The 22943-nt window shown below is 61.4% G+C and overlaps 3 protein-coding genes across 12 annotated transcripts in view; 1 reads left to right on the top strand and 2 right to left on the bottom strand.

Annotated features, from left to right (window-relative positions):
- Positions 1–78: 78 nt before the first annotated feature.
- On the bottom strand, positions 79–4956 carry KLHL17 (kelch like family member 17). 3 transcript variants are annotated; one of them, XM_087820044.1, is made up of 11 exons: positions 4691–4956; positions 4486–4607; positions 4151–4372; positions 3602–3787; positions 3151–3364; positions 2712–2856; positions 2460–2627; positions 1978–2066; positions 1800–1873; positions 1400–1581; positions 79–1122 (listed from the first exon to the last, which is right to left on the bottom strand). In XM_087820044.1, exons 1-11 carry the CDS (start codon positions 4899–4901, stop codon positions 894–896), a joined length of 1842 nt encoding a protein of 613 aa, XP_087676170.1. In that variant the 5' UTR covers positions 4902–4956; the 3' UTR covers positions 79–893. The 3 variants fall into 3 exon arrangements, with proteins under 3 accessions (XP_087676170.1, XP_016077405.1, XP_087676169.1); XM_016221919.2 differs by having other exon boundaries at positions 3602–3718; positions 4691–4955; XM_087820043.1 differs by lacking the exon at positions 2460–2627 and having other exon boundaries at positions 4691–4941.
- Positions 4957–7379: 2423 nt separating this feature from the next.
- On the top strand, positions 7380–19744 carry NOC2L (NOC2 like nucleolar associated transcriptional repressor). Of its 2 annotated transcripts, none has more exons than XM_016221912.2 (19): positions 7380–7450; positions 7597–7749; positions 8935–9109; positions 9197–9319; positions 9978–10098; positions 10194–10284; positions 11891–11969; positions 12093–12203; positions 12391–12504; positions 13177–13365; positions 13540–13679; positions 14480–14591; positions 16240–16353; positions 16682–16783; positions 17740–17883; positions 17970–18083; positions 18378–18510; positions 18845–18940; positions 19169–19744. In XM_016221912.2, the coding sequence occupies exons 1-19, from the start codon at positions 7425–7427 to the stop codon at positions 19276–19278; spliced, it is 2247 nt and encodes a 748-aa protein (XP_016077398.2). In that variant the 5' UTR covers positions 7380–7424; the 3' UTR covers positions 19279–19744. The 2 variants fall into 2 exon arrangements, with proteins under 2 accessions (XP_016077398.2, XP_016077399.2); XM_016221913.2 differs by having other exon boundaries at positions 7401–7450; positions 9981–10098.
- The window catches only part of SAMD11 (sterile alpha motif domain containing 11), a 17901-nt gene continuing 14350 nt past the window's right edge, over positions 19393–22943 (bottom strand). For 4 of the 7 annotated variants that reach the window (XM_087820036.1, XM_087820037.1, XM_087820038.1 and 1 more), the window contains exons 10-15: positions 21801–21916; positions 21527–21605; positions 20929–21440; positions 20611–20735; positions 20182–20292; positions 19393–20084 (exon numbers count right to left, since the gene is read on the bottom strand). In XM_087820036.1, the coding sequence (XP_087676162.1) occupies positions 19842–20084; positions 20182–20292; positions 20611–20735; positions 20929–21440; positions 21527–21605; positions 21801–21916 (1186 nt within the window). In that variant the 3' untranslated portion in view covers positions 19393–19841. Of the gene's footprint in view, positions 20101–20181; positions 20293–20610; positions 20736–20928; positions 21441–21526; positions 21606–21800; positions 21917–22943 lie in introns of all 7 variants that reach the window. The other 3 variants (XM_087820039.1, XM_087820041.1, XM_087820042.1) reach the window with 2 other exon arrangements.

Here is a 22943-nt window from a genome sequence, read left to right as displayed (position 1 = left end):
GTGAGTGTGGGACAGTTGTGGTGAGCTTGGGGTGAGACAGGGGCCATGGCACCTCTCAGGGCCAGGCTGACAGGGGCCATGGTCAGGCGCTCACAGCGCTGCCCCACCTGGAGATGATGGTGCTGTGGCAAAGGCCCCAGATGCCAACACAGTACCTCAGCCTAGATGTATGCTCACCCCAGACCTTCTTGGTTACCCACCAGGACTGCAAAAGGCAGAGATGCACGCTTGGACTCGGGCCCAGAGCCCAAGAAATATGTTTATTGTTCAAGTCGGCTCATATTGCTGTGAGGGATCTGTGGCACGTGTGTGTGCCCAGCTCAGTGCAGGATCCAGAAGACACCTTGTCCACAGGCAGGAAGCCCCCTTCATGTCTCCCTGGGAGTGCGCCCGCCTCGCTAGGCAAGGGCATTGTGCAAAGTGAAGGCTGGGGGGGCCTGCACCTGCTTAGAAGGCCGCCCCCACCCACCCTGGCAGGCTGCTCTGCATCTACCCCTTGGTCCCTCCAGGTCTGCAGAGTCTGAGCTGGCCCTGACCCACACTCCCATGAGTGTCCACCATCACTCGCTGGTGCCCCCAGCAGGGCGGGAAGACACCCAGGATGGCAGCTTGGTCCCAGAGACACAAGAAACTTCCAGAGCAAACGTCTGAAGTGGCAGCTGCAGCACTGCTCATGAATAAATACTGAATAAATAAACAAACTAAATAAATGGCACACACATGAGCCCTGCGGCATGGACACAGACAGCGGACAGACGGCACAGGACGTCCTGGTGGGGGCCAGGGGACCCAACCCTGACACACGGTCGAGGGCAGGGAGGCGCTGGGCCCCCCTGGGGCTTAAGGCATGTGGGAGGCTGCAGGGCCAAGCCTCTGCACAGTCCCGCCGTGGGTCAGAGGCTGGTGGACGACACGGACAGCGTGGGCGAGGATGGTGGGGGGAAGTTGAGCAGCTCCAGCACTGCCACGCCCACGCTGCTACGCCGCGTGAACATGCAGGATGCAGCCACCCACTTGTTGGTCCTCGGGTTGTACTTCTCGATGGAGTTGAGGCTCGAGCTGCCGTCGTTGCCCCCCACAGCATACAGCCATCCATCCATGGCCACCAGGTCATGGGTGCTCCTGGGGGCCGGGCAGGTGGATGTGAGATCACGGGGTGGGGCAGCGGGCCCAGGGAGAAGCCTCTAGGGTGGGGCCATGGGCCATGCGAGAAGCCTCTGGGGCTGGGCCTCCCGGAGCTGGGGTGGTGGGAGGAGAGCACTGGAGCTGAGCCTGGACAAGGGAGGGGGGACGGGATACCATGCAGGGGTGAGACACATGTCAGTCAGTCTCTGAAGGCGCAAAGACGCTGTGGTGGTGACCGGGACACTCCCAGCCTGCGGGCAGTGGCTCAGCGCACCTTCGGATGTTCATGGGTGCCACACTCTCCCAGGCACCGGCCTTGGGGCTGTATCTCTCCACTGAGTTGAGGCAGCTGGTACCATCATTGCCGCCGGCCACGTACAGAGCCCCCTCCAGCACCGCCACGCCGGCTGAGCTGCGCCGGCTCAGCATGGAGGCCACCGGCGCCCACGTGTTCGCCTGTGGTCAGAGTACCCATTTTGGGGAGACCCACCACCAGCCCCCCCCCCACCTCCACCTCCACAGAGCAGACCCCCCCTCCAGGGTGGGTGTCGGGATGCGGTGGGGAGGGGTAGATGGATCTAAAGGTCTGACACTTTGGGGGTTGTGGGTGGCCAGGGTGATGACCGCAGGTGGCCCTTGGGAAGGGGAGCATCTGTGATTGGGGTGTTTCGCACCTGGGGCTCATACTTCTCCACAGTGGCCAGGTGTGATGAGCTGTCATAACCGCCCACTGCATATAGGTTGCCATCTGCAGGAAGTCAACATGACCGTGGTGTGCCTACTGTGTGTGGAGTCCCCAGGGTGGGGGGAGGGCAGGGGTGGGCACTACAGCAAACAAGCCCTGTCACCCACCAAGCATAGCAACTCGAACATATCGCCTGCGGGTGCTCATGGCAGCGATGGACGTCCATGTTCCTGTCAGGGGGTCATAGCGCTCGGCACTGTGGACAACAGGACCACTGCTGACCTCGAGCAATAGCAGACTGGGACCTGCCCTCCCTCAGAGGATCACTAAAATTCTGTGCTGGGAAGTTACTGAGACTGACCCCAGAGTTCCACTGGAGCAGGAAGCAGGGCTGCTGGTGTGCAGGAGCCCCTGGCTGCCTGGGTGATCCTGTGCAAGTGTCCACCTGGGCCCAGCCCGACTGGTGGGAAGGACCCCAGAGAGGAACAGAAGGGGCAGGTGGGCTGGCAGAAATGAAGAGGCCTAGGGGACTTGAGTCAGGCAGGATCACTTTGCTTCCCTTAAGGCATGACCTCTGCAGTCCTGATGCAGCCACACCTGTTGCTGAGCCAACCCCGAAAGGCCACCCTGCCCCGACCCCCACTACTACCTGTTGAGGCAGGAGGCTCCATCGTAGCCACCGGCTGCATACAGGAGCCCATGCAGGGCAGCCACACCCAGGCAGCTGCGCCTCGTGCCCATTGACACCTCGGGCTGCCAGGTATTGGTCACAGGGTCGTAAGACTCTACGGTGGCCAGATCTGAAGTTCCATCGTAACTAGGAGAGGGATCCACTGCCAGTCAGGGCTGGCCTGGTGGGCACACATTGAGCCCCTGACCAAAGAGCAGCCTCCACACTTACCCGCCCACTGCGTACAACCGGTTCCCAACTGCTGCCACACCCACCCGGGCTCGGCGTGTGGACATGGAGGCCACCACGTGCCAGCGGTCAGTGCGTGTGTCGTAGGCTTCACAGTCCCCATGGATGGCAAAAAGGCTCCCACCACCTAGGGAGGGGGAGGTGATGGGGTTGGATGAGGGGCCCAGGGAGGTAATGGGTTGGGGGGCTCTGGCACATCTCAAGGTGAAGGGTATGGGAGCTTCAAGGGTGAGGATTTGCGAGTGGGTCACATCACACAGGGTCCTCCACAGACAGACATAGGAGCATGCATGGGGTGGGTGCAGGATATGACAATCACAGGGTGGGGCAGGCTGGTGCTGGGCTCATTGATGGAAGACACAGAACAGAGATGTGAAGGGAGAGGGAAGGGCTGTGGGGGGGACCGGACAGGTGGGCATACCCACAGCGAAGAGCACAGGGCCCGCACCCTCACAGCGTCGGGGCCGAGTGCGGCTTGTGCCTAGGACGCCTCTCTGCTCCGGCAGCAGGTGGAACTTGAGGGCCTCGATGAGCAGGTCCTTGCAGTCAGGGTGGTGCCTCACCAGGCTCTCAGCATCCACATGGCCCAGCAGGAAGTCCCGGCTCAGCAAGGGCAGACGCACACACTTCATCAGCTGTGGTGCAGGGGTGCCATGGTCAGGCAGCAGGCAGAACCCATGGACATACTTCATCCCAGCAGTGAGACCCCTCAGACACCGGTCCAGCTGTCACTTCTCGAGACATGTGCCTGCACTACCCCTGCACCACTTCCCGTCCAGGTATTCCTGGACAGGAGGAGCCCAGGCACACCCAGGTCCTAAGACACTGCATCCCCTCCTAGATACAGTGGGCCCCTGAGGGGCTGGCCTCACCCGTGGGACGTGCTGCCTCCGAGCATCCACATCGTGCTTCACCCAGCTCAGGACGGCACGATAGACATCCTCCTCTGAAGGCACGTTCAGGCTGTCACTAGAGACCAGTTCCAGCACCTGGGGGTAGGGACCCTCAGACCTGAGATCTGGGGAGGGTCTTGGGGGCCCATGGAGCCCTGAAGGTGCCTGGGAGGGAGAGTCCAACGGGGGGCCCAGTGTTCCTATGAGAAGGGGCCAAGTGGGGTCAGGAACCACAGATCCGGTTCCTGGGGACCCAGGCCCAGAGCAATCTGGGGACATGGGGTTGGAGACAGAGATGTGGTCAGGAACCAAAGAAGAAGGCTTAGGTGGAGTCAGAAGATGGGGGCATGGAGGGGGCAGGGGATGGGTGGTGGAACATGGATCAGAGGGTAGGAATAAGAGCTAGGGAGCGGAGCCCCAGATCTTAAGAGCCCAAGTGATGGGGGTCAACAGGTCCAAGGGCTGGGTTCTTTCTGGGTGTCAGGGGATTGGGTCACAGTCCAGGCTGTGACCCAGCTGGCATGTTACCTGCTTCAGTGGCAACAGCATGAACTCCTCGGTCTTGGCCACATCCACGAAGTGCTGCAGCACATACCTGTGCGCTGCCTTGAGCAAGTCGCTACACGAGTGCGTGTCAGCAAAGCCCCGGATGCCCAGACAGTTGGAGGGGTCAAGCTGACTCAGCAGAAACTTGCAGCAGGCGTCTCGGACACCGTTCAGTTGCAGAAGGCTGGCAGCTGGGAGCAGAGTCTGCCGGTGAGGTGGGAGAGGGCCAGGGGAGCAGGAACAGAGAAATGGGTGAAAGGAGAGCTGAGGCAGGAGACCAGGTGGGAGACGGGAGGGGATGGCTGAAGCAGCCTCACCTGCACGTTGCCTTCGCCCACCACGATCTCAGCAGTGTAGGCAAACTGCACCAACTGGTCCAAGGCCTGAGGGTCAATGTCGTGCAATGTCACATGGGTCTGGCGGCTCTCGCTCATCTCATCTGTGGGGTCAGTGGGTCAGGCCAGTCCCACCTGGGGAGACCCGCAGAGCCCCCCAGCGCCCACTGGGTGGGGAGGTACTTGCTTGTGAACATGGCGTGGAAGTAGGGGCTGCAGGAGGCCAATACCACCTTGTGTGCTCGGATCTCCTTGGCGGCCACATGCAAAACGATGTCACACAGGAGGCCACGCTGCCGCATGCGGCTCATGGCCACAAAGGCATCGTGGTAGTGCCGCTTGGAGTTGTGAGACACTGTATGGCCCTCGCGGCTCAGCAGCTGCATGGCACCCTCCATGGGGGCTGTGGGCCGGGCCTGCCGGTTCCGCGCACGCTCGGCCTCAGGGCTGCAGATGGGCAGTGCCAGGTCAGGGTGCCAGGGCACCCAGGAGGCCACTCCTCCCCCCACGGCCCATACCTGGCACCCATCAAGGACCTCCCCTGAGGCCTAGGCTCACCCCACTCTGCTCCCTCACTTCCAGAAGCCTCCCACCGTCTCCCACGAGGTCGGACCTGTACAGCCTCCTCTGCCCGCCCCTCGCCAGGCACCACACTCCATGCTGCCCAGCGCCCCACCAGAACCAGGCTTCCCTCTGTCCATCGCTGGCCACCCTTCCCGGGCCTCCATCGGAGTCCGGTGTCCACAGCCCCGGCGGGCACACAGGAGGTGCACGAAGTGAAAGTGGTCAGTGGCATCAGGCTGCTCTTAAGCGGACCCCGTCCCCCCCCCCCCCCCGGGGGCGTGACCTCACTTGACCCTCCGCCCGCCCCCGCGCTGCAGGCGAGCCGCGGGAGTCGACCAGCGGCGCAGCCAGGATTCCGGGGCGGCGGGAAGCGGCGCCTCCGGGAGCAGCCCCCCCGACGCCCTGCCCCGCGTCCGCCGTGGGCGCGGATAAACGGGGGGCAGGCTGGACCCCCCGCCGGTGGCCCGAGCTGCGGGGCGCCTCGGCCGCCCCCCCAAGCCTGCAGGGCCGGGGCGCCCCTCCCCCCGGCCCACTCAGCCCCGGCCGCGGCCCGCAGCCTCCCGCACACTCACGCCGGCGGCTGCGGCGGCGGCGGCGGCGGCGGCGGCGCCTCGGGCCCGGGCCCCGGGCTCCCGTGCTCCGGGCTTTGCGTCCTGCCGGCCGGGCGCTCGCTGCGCGGCTGCATGGGCTCGGCCCCCGGACCCGCGGATCCGCGGAGGACGCCCAGACGAACGGACGGGGCCGCTGGAGGACTGCTCGGCGGCGGCGGCCGGCTCGGCGTCCCTGGCTCCCGCCGCTCGCCCGCAGCCGTTGTTTCTCGGCGCCGCCCGCCCCGCCTCCCGCGCTCCCCTTGGCTTCGTGCAAGCTACGTAGGACTCGAATTCTCTCCAAGTCTCGGCGCCCCACCCGCCTCCTCCTCCAGGAAGGCCCCGGGCCCCGCCTGCGGCTTATATCCGAGAAGCTTCCGGGGCTACCGCCCTCGCCAACTCATTCGAAAAGCCCCCCACCCCCCACCCCCTGCAAGTACCAGAGCTTGAGCGGGGTGCGGGCTGCGGGGTGGGGTGGGTGGAGCGGGCGCTCGGCCTGAGGGGCCTGACCAGAGCGTCTCCCGCGCCCCGGGGGCTGTGGGATACACTGTGGCGGGGTCTGGCCATGCACGTCCCCGTTCCCTCACCCTTAGGTGGTGCGGGCGGGAAGGAGGGCACAGGCCTTTCTTCCCCAAGGCAACCTTCCGACCTCTGGGCCTTTGCACCTGCGGCTGCTCCTACAGACAGCCCAGGAAAAGTGGCTGTCCCTGCTAAGCCCGGAGTTGTGGACTTAGGCAGATGTGTTCATAGGTGAACATCCAGCAGAGGGGGGAGTCGCTGGACTGAAGTATCAGCCACAGTACTTTCAGGTAGATTTGGCCAAACTGGCTTCAGTAACAGTGCCTTCCCCGACCCCCTTCCCCATCACAGGGACTATGGGACTGTCCAGTGAAATGGAAACACTCTCATGACTCACATTCTCTTTTGATCAGGGTGAGGCCAGCCTGGCCATCAGGGTGTCATTTATCTTTTGGCGAACTGCCCATCAATAGCATCACCTGCCCGGCTGGCGTGGCTCAGAGGTTGAGCATCGACCTAGGATCCAGGAGATCCCGGTTCGATTCCTGGTCGGGGCACATGCCGGGGTTGCTGACTCAATCCCCAGCTGGGGGCGTGCAGGAGGCAGCCGATCAATGACTCTCTCTCATCATGGATGTTTCTCTCTCTCTCTCCCTCTCCCTTCCTCTCTCTGAAATCAATAAAGATGAATTAAAAAAAAAAATAGCATCACGTTTCTATTTTGCCTTGTGTTTCCTATCAGAGCGCTGGATTTTTATTGAATTGCAAGAGCTCTCTCTGTAGCGGTCCTCTGTTGGTGCATTTTGTCCGTTGCCGATGCACTGACGCCCACACAGGCTCCAGTTACGGAGCCCTAGGGAGGCTGTGCCCAGGCTGGCGAGGGCTTCCAGGCCCCGTCTAACACCAGCTCGGTAGCGTTATCACTGCCTCTTCCAGAGAAGGACACAGATCGTGAGCGGCACGTCCTGCCCAGGGCTCCAGCGGGTGCGGGAGCTTTGGTCAAACCAGGCCTGTGCCAGGAGCCCGCATCCCGCGTGCCACCCAGGAGCCCGGGCGCGCCTGCAGCACGGAGGATGTGAACGAGCCCTCCCGCTCGTTTGCCGCCGGAACCAGGGCTGGAGAACCATAAGGCCAGCGGGGAGGGGCGGGCCTGGATGGGGCGGGGCCAGGGGCGGGGTCGGTCGGAGGAAGTGCGGCTGGCGCACGGCATTCTGGGGCCGGAAGTGGGGCTCACGCGGCCGCCAGGCGGTCATGGCGGTGGTGCGGAGTCGCAAGCGGTGAGTTGAGAATCTGGGGACCGGTGAGGTCTCCCTGCGGTGCTTGTACCCGAAGGGGCTCCCCTTGCGCCTCTCCGCGTTCCCGGGCAGCGGGGCCGGGCACCCCGGGCTGGCGGGAGTCGTGACTAGGGTGTCGGGACCCGCAGGCGCCTGGCGGAGCTGACGGTGGATGAGTTCCTGGCCTCGGGCTTTGATTCCGAGTCTGAGTCGGAGCCCGAAGGAGCCGCCGAAGCCGAGGCGCGGGCGGCGCGTGGAGCCTTCCGGAGCCCGGATGGGGCAGGCAGGAGCCCCTTGGCCAGGTGAGCGGCGCGTCACCCGTGGGCGTGTGTAATCAAAACCCCCTCCGTGGTCCTGGCACACCCACCGCAGGGCCGCTGGCCGCTCCTGGGGCCTCAGGACCGAGGCCTGGGGGCCGTTGACCCTGCCCCAGACCCTCGGGCTCATTCTTCCTTTCACCTGGTGCTTACTGAGCGGCCACTCGGTGCCAAGCCCGGTTGTAGGAGGCGGGCGTACGTTGGTCTGGGAGGCCCACGCGGCCTCGGGTGGGTCAGGAAGTGCTGGGTGCTGTAGACAGAAAGGAAAAGCAGCACGGCTGGGGCATCTGTTGTGTTAAGTGGAGTGGAGAAGGTCATATGAAGAGGTGGTAACTGAGCAAGGACCTGAGGGAACAAGCCACGCAGACGGTAGGGGAAGAGTGTTGTGTTTCAGTTCAGGTGGCAGGGACAGCAAAGGTTCTGAACTGGGAGCAGGGCTTATGCAGAGGTGAGTGTGGCTGTGGCACGAGTGAGGGGGTTGGAGCAGCTGGGGGTGGACCTGGATAGGTGAAGGTGGGTCCTGTGTAAGATATCCCAGTAAAATGGGAAGTGGTCTCAGGGTTTTGCGCAGTAAGTGAAGTAATGGCATGTGACATAACACCAAGGGTCACCTGGGCTGCTGTGTGAAGAATAGGCTGTGGGCGCAGGGATAGGGACAGGGAGAGACCGTTAGGGTAATTGAGAGGTATCAGTTTGGAGGGGACGAGGGGTTTCAAAGATACTGCTGGTGAGGTCTCATAACATTACATGCTGGGTGTGAGAGACAGACAGAGGTTTACCTTTCACCTGAGTGCCTGGAAAGGTAGAGTTACCAACCACTGAGGTAGAGCAGGGTGTGGGCAGAGCAAGTTTGGGGGAGCCCCAAGTTCATTGTTGTGCATGCTGGGTTTGAAATGCACGTGCTGAAACACCTGTAGAGAGGCTGTGGGATATGTGAGTCTGGAGCTTGGGGGACAGAGCCATCTGCTGAAAACTTACCCCCTGGAAATTAATTCCCTGCCTTAGTTGTCGGTAGCTGTTGTAGAGGGAGCAGATTAAGCCCTCTGTCTTCCCACAGGAGGCCAGCAAGCTGGCATTGTGAAGAACAGGAAGCCTGACACACACACACACACACACACACACACTCTCTACCTGTCCATCTTACTTCTTGACTGACTCCCACCTTCCCAGCCGACGTAAAGGCCGTGCATCTGAGCACAAGGACCAGCTTTCTCGGCTGAAGGACAAAGACCCTGAGTTCTACAAGTTCCTGCAGGAGAATGACCAGAGCCTGCTAAACTTCAGCGACTCGGACAGCTCTGAGGATGAAGAGGAGCAGCTCCACTCCCTGCCAGACACGCTGGAAGTGAGGGCCTGGACAGGCTGGGCAGGGCAGGGCTACACTCGTGGCCTCTACATCCTGCTATAGCCTGGTTCTCTGTGTCTGGTGCAGGAAGCAAGTGAGGAGGAAGGTGAGGAGGACAAGGATGGGGCCTCCAGAGGACCCAAGGGGAAGAAGAGGGATTCTACCCCAGTGACCCTCGCCATGGTTGAGAGATGGAAGCTGGCAGCAAAAGTGAGAAATGGCATGGGATGAACAGCTGGACCCACTCCCCTCTTTAGGAGTCTGCCCTGACTCAGCTCAGTTACCCGGGACTATGCAGATGGGAGGACCCCTTCCCTGAGCAGCCGTATTGCGAAGGACCTCATGTAGTTTTCCTCATGGTAGCAGGCCCCAGAACTGTGCTCTTCTTCAGTTGGAGATCCTCAGGGCTCTGCCTGCTCCTTTGCTCTCAGTTTCTCTTTGCGGCTCCTTGCTACCTAGTCTCTTGTGGGCAGGATATGGTCTCTGTGCCTTTGCTAGTTGCTGGAGCCGGGCCCCTTCTTCTGAGGGTGTTGCCATGGTTTCTGTCGGGAAAGGAAGGGACAGAAAGAGAGAGCTCTAGAAGCTACACACAACTGGCCGTCGTTTAGATCTGGGACCCTCGGCCCCTTCCCTTGGTCCCCTAGCTGGGCTCCCTGCTTGCCTAGGAGGATTCTGGACTCTTTATTTATGGCATGTGACTGAGTAACACTGTCAGCCTCTGCCTTGTGTTTGAGAATGAGGTGTCTGAGAATGAGGGCAAGGAGTGCCCTTCTCTCCTAGGGTAGATTCTGGGAGCCCTGGCTACCTCTTCCTCTGTCCAGTACCTCTAACAGCTCCCTCAACATTCTGGGTTCTGTTGCCCCTTCAGCAGCACCTAACTCCAAAGCTGTTCCATGAAGTTGTGCAGGCGTTCCGAGCGGCTGTGGCCACTACCCAAGGAGACCAGGGGGATGCTGAGGCCAGCAAATTCCAGGTCACAGACAGTGCTGGTGAGCTGGGGCCAGGGAACTTGGGATATACATATATATAGGTCTCTGTCCCATGTGCTGTCCTGTGAGTTGTATCTGTGGCCCTCTCATTGCAGTGTTCAATGCTCTGGTCACCTTCTGCATCAGAGACCTCTTTGGCTGTCTCCAGAAGCTGCTATTTGGAAAAGCCCCAAAGGACAGCAGCAGGTGAGAGGGAGTGGAGTGGGAGGTGTTTAGGGCCCTGCAGTGGGGAAGGCAGAGGTTCTTGTGACCTAGCAGTTCCCTCTAGACCCAGCTGGCACAGAGTGATGTTGGGGACAGAGCCGGGTTCTTTTTGGGGCTCTTGGGAGAAGCTGGGCTCTCTGCCAGTTGGAGTGGCCCCATCCTCTGAGAAGGGAAATTCTCTGCCCAGAATTTCTCAGGGACTGCAAGCTTTGTGCTTTTCTCTGTTCCCCCATTTTCCCAGGTCAGGATTCTCTCTCTCTGTCTTCCTGTCTTGATGAATAAGTTCTATGCACTCTCCTTGTCCTTTGTTTTGTGGCTGCTGGGTATATTTCCAGGCGGGAGCCTGGTTGATGCTGGGTTTGAGAACCTTATCTTCCACGTTAGAGGTAGATGGAGCAGAGAAGCTGTCTTCGGAGGAGGGTGGAGGGCAGCAGACGTTGGTAGAATAGGGATCACACTGGGGCTGAGAGGGCCATGTAGCCACGTGGCTTGGACGCAGTAAGAGCCTTAGAGGGTCAAACTCACCCCAAACACCTTTCAAAGGAGGAAAGAAGTACAGAGAGGCCCTCTCATCACCTGGGCCTGGTGGTGCTGGTCAGGTTGGACTGATGGGTTGAGGGAGGTTCAGCCATGTGGAGGTGGCCTTCTCTGATGGGCAGGGTGGAAGGGGACAGGCAGTGAGTATGTGGACATCAGGGCAGCGTTGGCGGCGCCCTCCTGGGAAGGAGGCTGCCGCATCGCAGTCACTGTGAGGAAGTGGAGAGTGCTGCTGCCTGGGTCAGGGCAAGCTGTTTGCAGGTGCCTCTTGCCTTTGCCCCTTCGTGCACTTCAGCAGGGTTTTTTTGGGGGGTTTCTTTCTTTTTTTAAAAAAAATATATCTTTATTGATTTCAGAGAGGGGAAAGGAGAAGGAGAGAGAGAGATAGGAACATCAATGATGAGAGTCACTGATCGAGCCCACAACCTGGGCATGTGCCCTGACCGGGAATCGAACCCCGATTGCCGGGATCCTAGGTCGATGCTCAACCGCTGAGCCACTCCCGGCCGGGCGTACTTCAGCAGGTTTTAATGAGCACCTACTGTGTGTGGAGTTCTGTGCATGCTGAGGGGTGTTCGATGCCTGTGAGAAATTCCCAGGAATGGTAGTTGCCATTGCCAGGTTTTTCCATATTTTAAGAGAGGTTAGAGTCTGGGGTTTTTGGTGAAACTAAGTTGTACACATGGAGACTGTTTTTTTTTTAAAGCTTGTTTGGGCCACAGAAAACCTGGTTGCAGTGGTGGTTAGTGATGCCTGGGTTATACCTCAGGGCCTTCCATGCTTGCTGCAGGTGTGGGTGCCCTTTGGGGACCCTGGGGAAGTGGCCTCCCTGGGTTCAGACAGGAACACAGTGGCTCTCGGCCCTCCGGCCAGCTGGGGCCACCTGCCCCTCCTCAGGCATTGGTCTCGGGCACTCTTGAGAGGGTCTTCCCACATGGTCCACATGCCCTGTGTCCTGTCATGGACAGAACATGGCTCAGGACACTCAGCGTGTCAGCCGGGGGGTGTCTAAGTGGGTCTCACGCAGGCGGGACGGGTGTGTTCTCTGCAGGTTGCTCCAACCATCCAGTAGCCCGCTGTGGGGGAAGCTCCGGCTCGATGTTAAGGCTTACCTGAGCTCAGTCATACAGGTGTGGTTTTGGTGGGGGAGAGCCTGCTGGGTCACTGGGGCCTGGCCATGTTCAGTGGTCTGATCCTTTTCTGTGTCTTGATGTGAGTGGGTTTGGTGGCGCTGATCTCTCCTGCTTCCCCAGCTGGTGGCCTGCGTGGCGGAGGCAACAGTGGCGGCAGCCCTCCTGCAGCATGTCAGCAGCTCCGTGCCCTACTTCCTGACCTTCCCCAAGCAGTGCCGCATGCTGCTCAAGGTGGGTGTGCCCCCCCATTTGTGTGGTTGAGTGCAGGTGGCTACCCTCAAGCGTGCCCACCCCGCCAGGGTCAGCCTCAGGCTGCACATGCAGGCTCCAGGCTGGAGCTGTTTCTCAGCAGTGTCCACAGGCGCCTCTGGCCGGACTTGGGGAGGCTGAGGCCACTGTGACATCTCTCTCTTTGCAGAGGATGGTGGTCCTGTGGAGCACGGGTGAGGAGACCCTCCGAGTGCTGGCGTTTCTGGTCCTCGCCAGAGTCTGCCGGCACAAGAAAGATGCCTTCCTGAGCCCCATCCTGAAGGTAGTGTGGGTGGCTCCTGCCTGTGGTGCCCCGGTCTGTACATCAGGGTCAGGGTTGAGAGTCAGCATGAGGGCTGGCAGGCTGCCTTTGTGGTCAGCACCCCTCAGTGGGACTGTGGCTCAAGGCAGACCCAGTTTCTTGCACTATTTCCTGCCTGAGAAGTGGGGGGCGGTGATAGTGATGAGCATCCTACCCCCCCCCCCCCGGGCTCTATGTGACTGCAATGTGGAGCTGTCCCCTCATTGGACAAGGACATCGGGTGTGGAGAGGGACAGGGACCCTGGTGCCCAGTTCTAAACCACAGGTGGCTTGCCTGCATGGGGACCCTCCAGAACCCCCTGTATATGTTTGGCAGCAGGTGCTCCTCCCTCTCAGTCCCTCCGTGGTCCCCTTGCTGGTTCCCAAACTTGTTCATGCTGGAGCTCACCCTCCCCTGGTACTGGGCCCTCCCTATAAGAGCCCTTCCTCTGACTGCAGACTCTGTGCCCACGTTGGTGGGCATACCCTTGTGGGGACTGAGCAGCAGCAGGGGCCACGGGGGGAGGGGTCTGCAGCAGACATCGCCAGGCTGTGGTTCTAAGAGGCAGCAGCTCCGAGAGACAGGCCCAGGTGTCTGGAGGAGGGGCCTCAGGACCCTGGGAGCTCAGGTGGCTGTGGCTGATCTTCTGGCAGCAAATGTACATCACGTACGTGAGGAACTGCAGGTTCACCTCCCCCAGCACCCTGCCCCTCATCAGCTTCATGCAGCGGACCCTGACTGAGCTGCTGGCCCTGGACACCAGCATCGCCTACCAGCACGCCTTCCTCTACATCCGCCAGCTTGCCATCCACCTGCGCAACGCCATGACGACACGCAAGAAGGTGTGTGGCTGGGCTAGGGTACTGAGCACCCAGAAGCCTGACCCAGCTCAGGGTCCTTGCTGGGGGGTTGGGAGGGGCCCAGTGCTGCTGCCTGCTGGGACCCTCCATATGGTGGGTGAGAAGGGGCTGGGCCTTCTGGGGACTCTGGGCTGAGCCGGGTGGGTCTCTCTGCAGGAGACACACCAGTCTGTGTACAACTGGCAGTTCGTGCACTGCCTGCAGCTATGGTGCCGTGTCCTCAGCACCATCTGCCCCAGCGACACCCTACAGCCCTTGATCTACCCCCTTGCCCAGGTCATCTTGGGCTGCATCAAGTGAGTCAGGGCGGGCAGGCGGCCCTGAGGGCTGGAGGTCAGGGCAGGGGCAGGGTTATAGAGGTGTCCTGGAGGGCCCAGAGGGGCTCCTTTTCCAGGTGGCCAGGGCCTCCAAGGAGGGTCTGGAGTCTGTGGCTTGGTGACACCTGTGGAAGGACTGGGGTGGAGCTTTCTGGCCTGTGCCCTGTGTGGGAGAACACCCAGGCTTGGGCAGCTGGGTTCTGGGTGGCCTGTGATGTGAGCTCCTCACCCTCACCTTCGTCAAGGATGCAGCACAGGTGTGCATTCTGCGGACATTGGGTAGAGGGCCTGTGTGTGGTTTGAAGGGAATTTGGGTTTATTTGCATGGAGCTCTTGGACAGAGCCAGCTGGGTCTGGTGTGGGATCCTGGGTGTGAGTGTTCCACCTGGGTCTCTGCGGAGAGGAGGAGCTGCACATGGCCTGGTGGCCATTGGCCAGGAGGGGGCAGCTCTGTCTTCCTGAAGTGGGAGCTGAGAGCTGGGACAGAGGCTTGAATGAACGACCCCTACACACACATTAAAATGAAACAAAGTTACCCTGGTTGGTGTCCCCCCAGCTCCTAACTGAGCAAGGAGGCATGTCCTGAGGCCTGTGTCCTGCCCTGCTCTGTCAGGAATCTGGTGGGGCAGCTGTGGCCTCTGACCCCGAGAGAGGGAATAAGGAGGGCCCCTCCTGAAGTTGGGGCTCCATGGGAAGCGACAGGGCAGCAGCCAGGGGAGTAAAGCAGGTTTGTGGGGTCCCTGAGACTGGGCCTTGTCCCACTCCCGTCCTACTCCTAGGCTGGTCCCCACTGCGCGCTTCTACCCACTGCGCATGCACTGTGTGCGAGCCCTGATGCTGCTCTCCGAGGGCACTGGCACCTTCATCCCCGTGCTGCCCTTCATCCTCGAGGTGAGCAGGGAGGTGAGCGGGTGGGGCCCTCACCTGCAGAGTACAGGTGTTGTGAGGGCATTGCTGTACTTGGCACCTTGTACCCACCCAGGCTGGTGGCACATGTTAGTTGCAAGAGCAGCAGTGAGGACAAGGAAGCTGCCTCATGGGGTGGGCCTGAGGGTGCTAGTTTTAGGGCTCATACCTGGGTGGTTCTAGGCATTTACCCAAGATAAGGGTGAACCGGAGATCCAAGCCAGAAACCCAGGTCTGACTATAAGGGTGCATCTGCCTTCTGCATGTCTGCATGTGTGCACATGTGTGTGCATCTGCATGTCTGCATGCTCATATAAGCTCAGGTGGGGAAAGCCCAGAAACCCACTAGTGGTTAGGCCCCAACCCAGGAAATACTCAGAAATTTACAACCCATCATCCACCAGACAGCACAGAGTTGTGTGTCGGGAATACAGAGGTCAGGTTTGTAGTCGCCTGGGAGCAGGATGGGCAAGGAAGGAGCCTCAGGAACCTTACTCAATGCCCTGACACAGGGACAGTGCAGATTCCTGTTCATAGAATGACCCCCCCCACCCAGTCCTGGTGTCCATGCTTGGAGCCCCCCCCGCCAGCCAGCTCTTGGTATCTGTCTCCATCCCCTCTGCTCTCAGCCCTCCCTCACTTGTCCTCTCCCTTCACTTTTGCACTGACCCCGGCCGCAGCTGCATCTCGCACATCCCTCTCACCCAGGGGTGCAGGTGTCTCCTCTCTAGAGAAAATAGTCCACAAAGGCAGAATCCGAGCTCTCTGCCTCTGGGGAGCCCCACCCCTTCCCTCCTTGGGTTGTGGGAAAGGGGGTTGAGAGCAGCCCTGTGTGGGAGGTCAGACCCCCCTCAGGCCCTGCCCTCCCAGGGACCACTTGTGTCACCACCATCAAGGCTGCTTTTCATCTGGAACTGACCTGAGCTCAGCTCTGTGGTGGGTGCCTTCTCTGGTTAGGCTCCCCCAGCCTCAGCCACACATCCCCCTCAGGAACTCATCCTGATCACCCTTTACGAGGGTCATGGGGAGAGGTGCCCAGCTGAGAGGCCAGGCACTTAGTCAGTTCCCTGGCAGCCTTTAGCCTCCAGACTGGGAGGAGGACTTCTCCTAGAGGCCAAAGACAACGCAGATGTGCACAGTCTGCCGTTTCTGTAGAGGACATAGGAGTGGAGCCACCCAGCTCCTCCTTTGAGACTTTGTGTCCCTTGGTGTGTGACTCCTGGGGATGCAGCCCTTGGGGCCTCGATCGTGGGTGAGGGTAGTGTAGTGGCATTGTCCTGCACAGGAGGGACTCCTTTGTCTTTGGACACTGGTCCTATGGCTCTCTGGCTGGGTTGTAGGAGGTGTTCAGTAGCAGAGTGTGTGCGCGTGTGTGTGCGCGCGCTCGCACTCCTGGTACTGCCCATTGGCGAGGTTCCCACTCTAGGATGAAGGGGCTCCCTTGGGGGCCACCAGAGCTCTGGAAGGCGAGCAGACTCTTGGGGCTGGGGTGTCTGTGGTGCTGCGGGTCTGACACTGCCTCTGGCCCCTTATCCCAGCTCTTGTGATGGGTCTTCAAGGACCCAGGTGCAGGTGGGGTGTTTGCAGTGGGGTGCTGGCGCCAGAGTCGCTGATGTAGTTGTTGGCCATGCAGGTTTTCCAGCAGGTTGACTTCAACAAGAAGCCAGGGCGCATGAGCTCCAAGCCCATCAACTTTGCTGTGATCCTGAAGCTGTCCAACGTCAACCTTCAGGAGAAGGCTTACCGGGTGAGACTGGGATCACAACGGGATGTCAGAGGACACTGAGGTCAGCATGCAGGGTGACTGAGGAGGCAAGATGAGTGTGGATAGGAGGGGCTCGCTGCCCTGTGGAGTTTAAGTGTGGACCCTCGTGCGCTCCCAGGGTCAGGGAGCAGACACTCGTTGGCCCCAGCCCCAGTAAGCCTGAGTGTGGCTGTGGGATCCTGACCTCCCTCCCCACCCTGGAGAGTGAGCTGACCTGTCAGCCTGAGTACCCATTACCCCCCCCACACACACCCCTTCCCCTGCCTTGCCCATGCCCTGACTGATGCTCTCCTCCCCATTGCTGCTTCAGGATGGCCTGGTGGAGCAGCTGTATGACCTCACCCTCGAGTACCTGCACAGTCAGGCCCACAGCATCGCGTTCCCTGAACTGGCGCTGCCTGCCATCCTGCAGGTGTGTTCCTGCTGCTCAGCTCCCCGACCCCTGCCCAGATCCCTCTGTAGCCTGTTGTAAGGCTGACTAAACTGTTTTAATGGACTCAGCTCCCCATTTAGACAGGGCCCAGAGGAAGGCAGCCTATCTCTGTCTCAGCCACAGACCAGTGGTGGAGCCTGGCCCCGTCCTGGGGCTGTGGTGTGGGGTCTGCACATGGAGGGAGGGGTGACCTGGGTGACTCCATGAGGACCCCAAGGCCTGCTGCAGCCCAAGGACCAGACTGCCATAAGTCTTTCCTGGGGGAGCTGGGACTGAATGGTCTGGTCTCACCTGCCTCCCCAGGTAGTCCTGGGTGTGGTGCAAAGGTAGGGCAGCTTCTAGCTGCCTCAGTTTTCCTTCAGGCCATACTGGGAGCAGGGTGGGCGTCTTCCCTCTGGGAAGCCCATTGGGTCCCCATGGGGGTCCATTTGTTTTTAGGCTAGATGTTCCCCGTTTCAGAGAGGCTTGTGCCTCATGGGATGGGGTACTGCCCGTCTCTGCATGGCCCCCGGGGGTGGGGCTGCTCACACCCGGCTGCACCTGGCTCAAAGGCCCGTCTAGACACATGTGGGTGTGCAAGGCTCTGTTTCTGGGCTTGAAGCCTCAGGGATCAGCCATTTTTTTTGGTAAAGAGCCAGGTGGTATTTTAGGCTTCGCAGTCCTGTGGTTGCCACAACTGCTTAATTCTCCTGTCCAAGTAAAAAACCTACAGAAATGTGTAAATGAGTGAGTGGCTGGGCCAGTTCAGGTTGCTGTAGGGGAGATCTGAGGGGCCAGGCCCTGGGTCTCACCCAGCCCCACCACATAGGCATTTGCCCCTGGGCTCCGCACCCCCCCACCCCCACCTCTCTGGTCAGCACGTGTGGAGTGTGGGCCCATGGCTGCATGCAGAGCAGCCCTATGTGGAGCTGGCTGAGCTTCTCTTCCTTCTGCAGCTAAAGTCCTTCCTCCGAGAGTGCAAGGTGGCCAACTACTGCCGGCAGATGCGCCAGCTGCTGGAGAAGGTGCAGGAGAACTCAGGCCACATCTGCAGCCTCCGCCAGAGAGCCTCCTTCAGCGTGGCCAACCGGCAGGCAGTGGTCAGTGGGGAGGGCACCAGTCAGTGTGTGGCTGGGGTTTGGGGTTTCGCCCAGGGTGGGACATGACCCCAAACCTCTCCCCACAGGATGATTGGGAGAAGCAGACCCGAGAGGAGGGGACTCCACTCACCAAGTACTACAGCCAGTGGCGGAAACTGAGGGACCGTGAGATCCAGCTGGAAATCAGTGGCAAGGAGAGGGTATGGGCTGGGAGATGCTGGGGCTTGGGCACCCCAGGCTGGATCACTCTGAGGCGAGGACCTAGCACCCTGGTTGTGACTTTAAGACAGGATGGGATGGGGGCTGCTGGGGATGACATCTGCAAGGGCGGCTGGGGCTGTAGCTGCTCTGAGGGATGTGTCTAGGTGGACCCTGACTTTGGTAATGAGGGTTCTTGCTGGTGTCACTGCCGTGGCTGGGGCTGTGTGGCTGGGGTGGGCACTCAGGGCTCCTTGCACTCCCTCACCTTCTTTTCTTGTTCTGGGGCCTTTCAGCTCGAAGACTTGAACTTCCCCGAGATAAAGCGGCGGAAGCTGGGGGACAGGAAGGAGGAAGACAGGACAGAACTCAAGGGCCTCTTTGGCCTGGACAGTGATGAGGACAGTGCTGTGGATTTCTTGGAGAGAGGTGGGCCTGCCTGGACCAGCTCAAGCCCTTGGGGGACGGGGAGGCAGGCCTGGAAGGTGTCCCTAGCACCTCCAGTAGCCCGAGGAGGGGTGCCCACTGTCACCTCAGCTCCCATGGGCGGGGTCCCCTCTGCTCCTTCACCACTTTGCTTTCTTTGAGATGGGATCTCCTGGAATCGGAACGTGTGTCCCCAGGGCTTGTCCCTCCCCCTGCTACTTTCTGGGGCAGTTCTGAATCTTCAAGGGGAGGGTGGGTACAGGGCTGTGAACCCAGCTGTCCCCCCCTGTGCATTTGCTGGTGGGCCATTTCCATGGGCTCTTTCCCTTGGTCCCAGGTACACCTAGGTCCCCTGAAGCCGGGCAGAGGGTAGAGGAGGAGGGTGAGGATGACAGCAGCAGCAGCGGCCATGAGGAAGTGAGCACCTCAGAGGGTGAGTGCTTCCTGGGGTGAGGGTGCTGTGCCCTTTCAGCTTGTGTGTTGCCACCCAAGTTCTCCCTGGGGGTATCAGACCGGCTGCTCTATTCCTGCTGGCTGTGGCAGCCAGCAGCAGGGCACCAGTAAATTAATTAGTGCTGTGACTAATTAGTGATGAGTAACCCCCAAGGCTGGCCTCTTCCTGATAGAGCAGAATTTATGGAGCCTTGGTGTCTCCCTGCAGATGGAGGCCCAGATGCAGAGGCAGGCCCAGCCCCTCAGGAGCTGTGGCGGCTGCTGGCCCAGGGGCCAGAGGATGAGCTGGAGGATCTACAACTCTCTGAGGAGGACTGAGGACCAACTGCCGGGGCTGCAGGGTTGCCTGCAGCATCCCCATCTCGCCAGCAGTCGGCCTAGGGCCTGCAGCTGCCCAGAGGCCCTGGGGTCAGCACCCATATGGGGAAAGGACAGTAGATGGTGGATGGGGCTTTATTTTTACAACATAAAAGACCAGAAAGTACCAATCGCTGTGCTGATCGCTGGAGAGGGAGCCTTTGGGACTGCCTGCACCGTGGAGCCTGCCCACTGCTGCACCCCAGGGTGGCGGGTCCCTGTGAGGGAAGCTGAAAATCTCACAGCAGTCTCAGTTCCAGAGGGAGCCAGAGGCACAGCCAGGGCCAGCGAACTGCTTGTCTTTGGTTTGTCTGCAGTGCCCAGGTTCGGATCCCCAGGCCATGTACACCAGGCTCTACCGTCATCCCCCAGGTCTTTGGAAACACGTTCCTTTTCTCTTAAGTCAAATGTTTTTCTTTTAAAAGTTCTTTGTGTGTGTTTGCTTCCAAGACCAAAGGAAAACAAGCTGTGGGGGAGGAGCCTTTGCATTGCAGCGGCTGCACTAAGGGGCTAGGGGCCAGACCTCAGCACAGAGGCTGGGAGGGGTCTGAAGGCCCTGGGAGCAGAGCCATGGTCCCGTTCTCTTGCTTGGGTGAGGCTCGGCCAGCAGTGGGTTGTCCCCCATAGGGCGAGGGAGCCATTGCTGGGGACGGGGGCTGCTCTCCTGAGGTGAGCTCCCGCTCAGGGGCCGACAACGTTGGTGGCTGCAGGGGCAAAGCCACAGGGAAGCTGGCCATGTAGAAGACTCGGCCCAGGCGCTTGGCCACCTGTGGAGAGACAGGCCTGGGTGGGGGTCTGCAGCCAGGAAGGGCCTCAGTGTTGCTCCTCCACTAGGTGGAGACCACCGCCCCAGCTGGCACTCACCTGTGCCCGAATCTTGAGAGCAGGCCCTAGCTTCAGCCCCATGGTGGTCAGGAGGTGCTCCTCAGTCAGCAGGGGCAGGGTCTCCCCATCGATCCCCTGTTCTCTGAAGATCTGGTGTGGGACAGGGAGCCTGTCAGTGCCTGAGTGTGGAAACTGCCCACCCTGCAGAGTCCCTCAGCCCAGCCAGGGCTGTGTGGGTGGCTCAGGCTCTCCAGAGAGAGCAGACCCAAGAGGAGCTCTGGCTGCAGCTTGTAGGGAAAGGGTTCAAGTGAGAGAAAATCCTGTTGGGCGTGTGCCAGTGTTGAAGGCAGAGCACTGCGGGTGGGGGTGGGGAGCATGCACTGGTGTGTGTGTGCCCCAATACCCTTTGAGGAGGGTAATTGGGGTGAGGAGAGGCACTGGGGGACTGGGAGCTGGTGCCCCCCTCACCGGTGCGTATTCTCCACAGCCAGCTAGGCCCCCCACAAAGCTGCAGACATCCTCCACTGTCCACTTGCTGACATCCTCAGGGGCTGTGGTCTCCTCCCCATCCGTGAAGAGTCCCCCCATGGCACCTGAGTTGGAAGGGGGTGTTACTAGGCTGCCTCCTTCCTAGGCTCCCACCCGTCTTCTGACCTTTGCCCTCGTTCGGAGATGTTGGGTCCATGACTAAATGGGACTTTTCTCCCCCTGGACGCCCTAAGGGGAAATGGGGGGATGGGTCTCCTTCCACCCCTTGGAGGGATCTAAAGCATTGGGGGTGCCCACCTGTGTGGAAGTAGGGGCTGATGTAGGGCAAGCCCAGGGGCAGTGGAGGGGGCAGCATGGACCCTGAGACAAGCCCCTTCCCCTCTGAGCTGGCCCCTCCAGTTGGGGCTTGACCGGGGGTAGGGCCCCGGCCCCCAACAGCCACCATCTCGGGGTCCTCTCCGTCTGAGTCCTTGGGGGGCTCATCTTCAGAGCCATCTTGTACCCAGAGCCCAGCCCCGGTGGTCTCCTTGGGCTCACTGGGCCGGGCTGAGGCAGGGCTGGAGCTCCCCTTCCGAGGGGCTCGGCGGGCAGGCTCCCGGGTCGGGCTGGGGGGGCCAGGGCCCGGGGGCCCCTGCGGGGGCAGGGCCAGCACGGGCGCGGAGCTGTGTCTCAGCACCAGCATGGCCCCGCGCTGCCGCAACTCCTCGGCGCCGTCCGGAGGGCGCAGCGCAGCCTCGGGCGCCAGCAGCTGCGGGCGGTGCGCGCTCTCCAGCTCCTTCTGCCGCAGCAGCTCCGCGGACATCTCCAACCTGGGCGGGGAGAGCCGGTCACAGCCTCGGCCCGCTCGGCGCGCCACCCCTGCCCCGCCGGCCCCCACGGTCGCCACGCCACCTACCGCGCCAGGTTCTGCTTCCGCAGCAGCTCCTGCTGCCGGGCGAGCACCTCCGCCTGGGCGGGGGGCAGGAAGCCGAAACCTGGTGGGAAGGGGACAGACCACGAAGCCGGTGGCCGCGAGGTCCAGGGCCTACCGCCTGCCCCCCCCCCCGTCCTTGGCAGGGGTGGGTCCTGCAGAAACACTCGTGGACACCGGTCGGGCACAGGCAAACCCGATGGCCTCGCACGCACGGATCCCCCCGACACAAAGCCTCGAAGGCCCGGCTACTCCTCACCTGGGGTCTGGCACAGAGCCGAGGGCACCCCCAAGAAGGGAGGCCTGAGGTGGGGGCCCAGGGCGATGTGCGGGGCATTCTGGGGCGACAGCAAGGGGGCCGACTGCGACAGCTCCCTGTGGATGGCAGGGCCGTGAGCGCCGCGCGCCCCCTCCATTCCCGGAACCGCCCGCCCCCGCCCCGCGCCCCCGCTCCTGCCGCCGCCGCTAATTGCCGGCCCCGCGGGCGGTCGAAGCGCCGCTCCTTTCGGCTTCGGGTCGCGCGCCGCCCCCACCCCCGCCCCCGCTGGCGGCGCCAATTAATCTCGGCGGCGGCGCGGAGGCGCTGACCCGGCGGGCGACGGCGACTGCAGCGGTAATTACCGCGGGGCGCGCCGGGCTCCCGCCTCCCCTCCCTCCGACCCCGCGCGGCCCGGGGCGGGGCGCAATTAGCTGCGATCCGGGAGGCGGCTGCAGACAGCGCCCGCGGCGGGGGCGGCTGCTGCGGGGGGCGGGGGCCGTGCCCGGAGAGCCGCCGCAGCCCTTCCTGCCCCCTTCTCGTCTACCAGCCCCTGCCCCCTTCCTGGGGTCTCCGGGCCCCAACAAGCCCCGGAGGCCTCGTTTGTGTCGCCAAAGGCTCCTCCTGTGTCGCCAGAGTCTGAATCAGTGCTGCTGGGGGCAGGGGCCTCCGACTACGGGTTTCCAGACCTCTCGCCGCTCCCCTCTTCTGCCTTCTGCCCCGTCTACACCACTCTCTCCACGGACTCCCCCAATCTGCATCAAGCACCCTCACCTACGTGTTGGGTGAGCAAAGCCCTCAGCTGTCTCAGGGGCACCTGGATTCAGCAGGTCCCACAGTTGCTCAGTGAAAAGGGAATCATCCCTTAACACTCCAACCAGAGGCGTGGTCACCCCCACGCATTCTACCCCAGGAATATTTTTCTGGGCCTTAGCCCAGCTCAGGGGGGCATCAGGACCCTTCTGCACGATAAGCCACGAACCTAGGGCCAGCACAGTGGCTGTTACATTCAGTACCCACAGGGCTGTGTGGCTGGAATGGGACAGGGGAATATGCAGGAGTCAAAGTGGCTGCCAAGTATGGAGGTGCAGGCCGTGGGCCTGACCTGCAGAAACCAGGTAAGTCTGTCCACCCCAGCTTTGTACC

The sequence above is a fragment of the Miniopterus natalensis genome, chromosome 9, assembly GCF_054644295.1.
Source record: "Miniopterus natalensis isolate mMinNat1 chromosome 9, mMinNat1.hap1, whole genome shotgun sequence".
NCBI classification, from domain to species: Eukaryota; Metazoa; Chordata; class Mammalia; order Chiroptera; family Miniopteridae; genus Miniopterus; species Miniopterus natalensis.
This window is presented reverse-complemented; position numbering and strand designations above follow the sequence as displayed.

Coding starts and splice junctions, on each gene's coding strand:
- KLHL17 (XM_087820044.1), bottom strand. CDS start 4,901: ATGGAGGGTGCCATGCAGCTGCTGAGCCGCGAGGGCCATACAGTGTCT. Junction 3,788..4,150: donor TGCTGTTGCCACTGAAGCAG/GTAACATGCCAG, acceptor TCTCCCTCCCAG/GCACCTTCAGGGCTCCATGG. Junction 2,857..3,150: donor CCCTGTGCTCTTCGCTGTGG/GTATGCCCACCT, acceptor CCCCCTCCCTAG/GTGGTGGGAGCCTTTTTGCC.
- NOC2L (XM_016221912.2), top strand. CDS start 7,425: ATGGCGGTGGTGCGGAGTCGCAAGCG. Junction 11,970..12,092: donor ACCTGAGCTCAGTCATACAG/GTGTGGTTTTGG, acceptor CTGCTTCCCCAG/CTGGTGGCCTGCGTGGCGGA. Junction 16,784..17,739: donor CGCTGCCTGCCATCCTGCAG/GTGTGTTCCTGC, acceptor TTCCTTCTGCAG/CTAAAGTCCTTCCTCCGAGA.